This window comes from Merops nubicus, unplaced genomic scaffold, assembly GCF_000691845.1.
Source record: "Merops nubicus isolate BGI_N331 unplaced genomic scaffold, ASM69184v1 scaffold852, whole genome shotgun sequence".
NCBI classification, from domain to species: Eukaryota; Metazoa; Chordata; class Aves; order Coraciiformes; family Meropidae; genus Merops; species Merops nubicus.
In genome coordinates, this window is record NW_008591339.1 from 4,655 (window position 1) to 11,669 (window position 7,015).

Genomic DNA, 7,015 nt, shown 5'->3' on the forward strand with positions numbered 1-7,015 from the left:
TGGGTGGAGACAATATGCAAAGTTAAAAATGGCATTAACCATAATTTAAATATTACCACTGATTCTCTGAAACTTCAGTGCTGAAGTAGTACAATCATTTGGAAAAGGATGAGACCAAGTGTGGTACAGAGAGCACAGATTAAAACAACTCCCCAAACTTCATAATTTATTTCCATTAGGTTAAAACGATATATTCCTTCAAGGCTATAGATAAAGCTTCAGATGGAAAATCCATTTCTTCGTAGCATAGCTAGAATGGGAGTTTTAACCATCTTTACTTTAGGTTTACTTTTACATACAGGGATCAAAATAGACTTCTCATTAGGACTAAAAATATAGATTTTTAACTACACAACCCAGCAGCCAGTTTTCTGCTTCTTTGCCCTTCTCACAAAAAAAAGGTTGAGCAAGGTCTACAAAAATAGCAATTAACTTCAAAAAATAGGTTGCCTCTTGCAGCAAATTTAAGTTACATTCAGATGTAATAGAGCTGTGTATAAGGGACGAGGCTGTGGCGAGCCCCCCGGGGGGCTGCTGTGTCCAGCTCCCTCCTGACAGAGCTGCCCCCACCAGGGCTCACCTTGGTCTCTGAAGGTCAGTATCTGGTTTGGTACTCGTGGTGCCAACGATTGAAGTCATTGTAGAAGACCACTATGCTCCCAGAGGCCATGCCAGTCATGATACACCTGAGGGAAGGGCAGAACCAGGCTCGTTAGTGAAGCACCTCGTGCTCAGATCAATGGGTCAGCACAGGGAGGAGTCACACCAGGACAGGCAGGGGAACCAGAGGCAACAACCAGCTCCCACCAAAGAGAGCTGGGAGAGCTCCAGGTAGAAAGTCAGGCTTTAGGGGCTCCCAGGGACCCCAGCAAGCTGGGCTGGAATAAACCTGATGGCAGAGGGGGGACCTCTGACAGATCTATGGACCACAAAACCTACCAGCCACTGGAGCTGCTGGGGTGGTCAGCCTGCAGCTGAGGGTCAGGTGACAGAAGTGTTCCCAGCATCACTCCTGCAAGGCCACGGTGGGTCCCCTGGGGTTGTTTCTGGGTTGGTTTTGGGGGATACTGGGGTGGGGTGAAGCCCTGCTGAAGAAGCCAAGTGAAGGGAGGCTTGGAGAAGGGTTCACTGCAGCTTCACCTCCCCCTCTGAAGTGATGAAGGAACTGGATGTGTGTGCAGCAGTTTAGGTGGAAATTGTGTTTGGGTTTGAAAACAATTTTGAGGCTCTGAGTGTTTGGGAGGCTCCTGGAGTGGTCACTGTGCTTTCCCACTGAGCCACTCTTCCCAAATCCCTCACCTGGGGCCTGCTACTAGAGATCTGTCTGAACACAGCACACCGTTACAAGAGTCTGTGTCACCCTTTCTATTGTCTTACATTAAAGTTTTATGCAAATAAAAAAGGATTCATAAAATTCTGGTATTTTAGGAAAAAGCCTCAGAATTGAAAAAAAAAAATACCACAGAATAAAAGCTGTGTTTTTTTCTTCAGAACAAACTGTGACACCACAAAAACCAGTCTGACAGTATCACAGGATCTCAAGAGCATCCTTTTGGTTTGATTTGTATTAGGTTAAAACAGCTTTATACAAAGTCACTCAAACACATAAATTCATGCATCCCAAATAAATCACTCTGAGTAATTACTCAGTAAAATAATCTGAGTTTCTGTGTCTTCAAACCCTCATTCCTAACTTGAGCACACAGATAAAATTTATAGAAGTCCATGTGAAATTTCAGTTTACTGACATGCAAAGAGTATGTTGACATGCCATTAATTAGTTTAAAGTCAATCCAAATGAAAAATTTTGTACATTTCAGAAGTCTAAAATTCAACAGCTTCTGAAATATTTTTAACAGCAGGGACTTTTGAATGGAAAACTGCTTCTTTCAAACCCCCTGTCATCTGTTGTTATGCTTAGAAGTTGAATGTTTGGTTGAAACTCACCTATTTTGTCAACTTGGATTTTTTTAAAGTTCATTTTATGTAAGTTTTAGAGATTTAGGAGCCAAATCTGCTTGAAAAGTACACAGAGCTCTACTAAGCAAATACACTAAAGCAAACAAATTTCTAGCTGCAAGCTAAAAGTGTAAAAAAGTAGCAGTAAACATCCACCTTATAAAAAATACCTTTGTGATAAAAATATGGAAGGAATTTTAAGTACAGCTGCATTGGGAAGTGTAAGAACACAGTGAAGACAGCAACTGATTGCTGTCACTAAAAGGAATCTTCCAGGAGAGTCCTGCTTTATGTGGATAAAATAACTGTGCTAGAAATGGAAATGAATATTTGCTTTAGCAAACTATGGATCCTATAGTGCAACTGTTCTAAATACATGTCACGTAAAGGTCTGGGATTAGGAATGGGATCTGCATTGTCACTGGAAGCAGAAACATGGAGAGCACACGTATAACCTCCCACCTCCACCTGACCCACACTGTCCTGCTGCTGGCACAGGCTAACAACTCAGCCCAGCTTCAGGCCTGCCCGTGGGAGACTTCTTGAATCTCTCCTCATTCCCCCAAGAGCTGAAATCCTGAAGACTATCTGCCCCAAACGAGCCATGTGAGAAAGGGACTCGTGCCAAATTCTCATCTCTTCACCCTCACCTGTGACCCCCAGAAAATCAAAACTGGAATTAAAACCAGAATGCAGCTGCCCTGTCAGCCTGTGCCCGTGCAGCCCAGACCCTGCCCCACCTTTGGTCGTAGGAGAGGGCCATGGAGCGGATCCCGGCGTCACAGCCTGGGTAGGCAAAGAGCTGCTTCAGGTCCCACAGCTGCCACACCATCAGCACTCCACTGTCTCCCCCCGTGAGCAGGTACTGCCCATCCCTGCTCAGCTGGATGGCCTGAGGAGAAAACAGGTCAGCACTTGTCAGAGAGACGCGGGTGGCTCTCACTCCCCACCCTCTGAACAGCCAGAGAGACTTGGGATCAACACAAGATTTTGGGAAGCAACATCCTGGTTGTGATTCTGCCCGGGGATAGAATTCATGTTGTTATGCACAAACATCTTCAATACGTTAGGTGCCACTAGTTAAGTTTTACCCCACCTGTGATTTATTCCATATTCCACAGATCAGCTGGAGAAATTTACTCTTCTAATGAGCTGGATTTCCAAGCTCCAGCAGCACAGGCACTGAAATCAGTGCCTGACATGCCCCCAAGGGTCTGAGATGCTGGCCCAGCAGGAGGCAACCTCCTTTGCTCACTCTGGCAACAGGCTGAAGGATGGAGGGAACTGAAATGTTCTGCAAATGACTAGAATGAATTCAGACCAGCATTTTTGGATTCCTGCTCTGGATTAGGAAGAAAATTAGCTCCCCACACCAAGCCCTGGAAGACTCCACCACTGACTTTTCTCTTAGCAATACAAAGATCTTGCACATCTTTTCAACACTGAAGAGTAGAAAACTTCTGAAAGGAAGAACCCGTTGTGATGCCATGGAGGAAAGAAACATAAGCAGCAGATGATTTTACAGCCTCACCCACCAGCTCCCTGGGAAAACTGAAGGATTTGTAAAGGTTAAAAAAATAATAATTATATCAGCATGAGCTACCAGCAAGATTAAGAGTTAAAACCAGAGTTTGGACCATTATAACAACTCCTGTAAGTCCAAAGCTTTTCCTATGGTCTCCTTCTGTCTCCAGATGCCTCTTCTCAGTTTCCTTTCTAACTTTTGCTCCCCAGCTTGACTTCTGTTTTATCCCTTCTCTGCTCTCTTCTTTTTGTATGCAATATTGGCACACTAGCAGCCTATCATCCTCTTGATTTCAGTACGTGGAAGGGTGAGAAACAACTTTACTGGTTATTTGCTGTAGGATTTGCTGTTATCATCACAATTATCTACTATTAAACTGCTATTAATTAACTAATCCTTCACCCCGTTGCTTCTATTTCCAATTCCTATCTTTCATCCCCTCCTTTCTGTCTCTTGTCTTCTACCAGTCTCTGACAAAGTTTCTCCATTCCCATCTCCATTTCCCAAAATGACAGTCTACAAACAACATTCCAGCTCAGAGGTTAAAATTTAGGAAACAGAAGAAAGAACTGAAGAGAGGCTCTTGGAAACTTAATCTCTCTCTCTGCTGAAGTCTGCAAGTATTTGGGCACAATCTCTGCTTCTACGTTTTTTTCAATATGCAAAACCCTGTAACAAACTCTGATTTTAAATCCCTCAGGAAAAGGAAGTTTTGGGTTTCTTTTTTAAATACGCAGAATTTAAAAATGCACAAAAATGAAACTAAACCATGAAAATTTTATGTTCATGCAACATTAAAGTGTTTATATGGACTGCTGGCAAGCCTAGAAATCAAATTATAGAGTGTACCTAAGATACTGCTTCATGGACAGCAAGAATTGAAGCCAGACATATTGCACATCTCTATTTCTTCTCTTGCTGTACTCTTTTTACTGTGATGTCAAAAGTATCCTGCAAGGATCACAAGTAAGTGCAACACTTACCTAAGACAGAGTTTCTAAATTATAAACTTTGGGTGTTTACTGCAACAACTCCCAAGGAATTGGATCAAATCACATGGCTAAAATTTTAATTCACACAGTAACTTTAAAATGAATGCAACTGAAGTGCAAACATACTGTAAACAGAATATTATAATGCTGATAAAAAGCAGATGATAAACCTATTCCAGCTGTGCTTTGAATGAAGGTGACAAGACATACATGTGAATTTAGACACAATAAGGCAGAATATGTGGAGGTTTTTCCTATCTAAGTATGGAAAACTGAATAACAACCAAGGTTAGAGTTGAGTATCCTAAGCTAAAGCTTCTCCCCCCAAAATTCTAAGGTTTTAACCACAAACTGCTTATATGATTGTTTCTAACAGCCTACAAAATTATGCTAAGCACCTCCCAAAGCACAGCCCAAAAGAACCTGAAAACTCTAAATATTTAGAGACCCTCTTAGAAGAGCACAGTAACTCCTTAAGAAAGGGGTAGAAAACAAACAGATAAGACTGTGAAAATTGTCTAGAAGTTCCACGCACTGAGCAGATGATCAGGAGGTTCTAAAATACCACAGACAATTATTAAAAAGATTACTCATTAGAAGTGAAAATCAATGTGGGGTGGTTTTCCTATTTATGGCACTGGCAGCCTCCTGAGGGGGTTTTCAACTTGCAGTGAAGACCGTGACAAATAATTATTTGCTGCACTTATAAAATTCTGCTGATGAAAATCCATTAACCTCACGGTCATGGTTCACTTGGATTTTATACTTGAGGCTTTTACTGAAGAAATGCTATATTAAAAGGCAAATTAAAGCCATTAATCTTTAACTCTTCCACTACCTGCAAAATGCAGTGGGTTTGGGGATCTTTTCATGAAGTGAAGTACAGGCTTGGAACCCTTGCTAATACCTGTGTAATCTTCCTAACTCATTGGCACATCATGAAGAAAATAAGTTGATTTATTTATATTGTTTATTAATTCATTTCTGAATGAAAGGATGAATAGAAGAACAAGGCCACCCTGTCAACATCTCAGTTTCACGACGTGCCCTTCAATATTCAACAAACAAAAGGATGCTTTGACTCCCAAGTGCTTCACCTGGTCCAGAAGATGACATGAATCAATTTTACTGTTCTGCTTTTCCCCAGACTCTACGATTCTGCCAGGTATGGAACTGAAACAACTCTGCCAGAAATCCTGCTCACAACATGAGCCTCAGACTCTACAGAACCCCCAAAGCACACGACTTCAGCAGCGCTCCAAAAGCTGCATTTCTGACTTGTGTTTCCTTGGAAAGTCTCAAAACTTTGCACAGATCCCTTTTAACCTCTCAGGTTTGTGAAAGGCAGCGCAGAGGCAGAGCTGCCACGGTGACAGCCCTGGCTTACAGCAGCAGGAGTCTTGTGGGCACTTCCACATTTCAAAACAGGCTCAGGAAAGGAAAAATAAATTGGTTCCTCTGGGTGAAACAGCAACCAGTCTTTGTTTAGGGTAAAATAACTTCACTGCTCAGAACAAGCAGACTATTTAGAGTTCAGGTAGTCGTTAAGGTATCTAAACATCACATGGTGGATGTCTGGTGATAGCCCAAGCACCACTGGGCGCTGCAGTATTTAAAACAAAAACAGGTGGAAGGCACTGATTAGACTCTGAATTTCCCCAGAGCATCTGAAATTCTTCTAGCAGTTTTCTAGCACGTGAACACATGAAAGAAAAGCAGAACGTTGGTCCAAGTGTCACTGCTGAAAACCACCCGTTTTCTCAATAATATCCTAAAATACTGTTCCCTAGTGGCACAGGAAAATAGGATGTTAAATGGCAGATTCAACTCTCAGAACCTTTTCCTTCTCTTTCCTCTCCCTGAGCAAAGCCCATCCTGTTTGCCAGCACAGCCCACGGGTAGGCACTATTCATTTTAAAAGCCCTTACTCTAATCCTGCAGTTGCCACTTGCCTCCCCACATGATGGAGTGCAGAAGCACTGGCAGAGAGGCTGGAGGTTGTTTAAGCATAAAGCCCAACTGGGAACACCGGGGGAGAAATGAAACAAAACAAAAGGAAACAAAATAAACCCCAAAGCCCTGTGCATACATAATTCCAGCCCGCAGAGAGCAGAACTTCCAGCCCCTCTAGCAACATTCCCAGAGCTGTGGGGACTGACTGAAACACTGCAGAAATTGTTTTAGCCAGCAAGGGATTTCTGGCTATTTTACAGGTTTGCTGGCTGAGCTGACAACATAATCACTGCTGAAAGTGACAGATTATCAACCTTATTATTGCAAACCCAGAGAACACTCTGATGTGTGCTTGCTGTATGGAAAGCACTGGGGTGAAGGGGAGGCTGAAAATCTCAGAAGTGTTTGAACAAGGACAGCCAGAGGTGCAGTTTCATGAATTGAAGATTAAAAATTGGAGCAAGAATCTATATTTGTTGGGAAAAATGGCTTGGGACAGAAATAGACACATTGCTGCTTCATCCCTCCAGCCTCACAGCCACACTTGTGGCTGGCACAGCATCCACAGAACCCATACCCCCCCCAC

General features: G+C 42.7%; 1 protein-coding gene across 1 annotated transcript in view; it reads right to left on the reverse strand.

The window, feature by feature from the left end:
* Positions 1-595: 595 nt before the first annotated feature.
* The window catches only part of LOC103782442 (lipopolysaccharide-responsive and beige-like anchor protein), a gene marked incomplete at its 5' end in the record, with an annotated part of 52,517 nt that continues 46,097 nt past the window's right edge, over positions 596-7,015 (reverse strand). Inside the window, 2 exons of the mRNA XM_008950212.1 lie at positions 596-686; positions 2,700-2,851. Coding sequence (XP_008948460.1) covers positions 596-686; positions 2,700-2,851 — 243 coding nt within the window. The remainder of the gene's footprint in view (positions 687-2,699; positions 2,852-7,015) is intronic.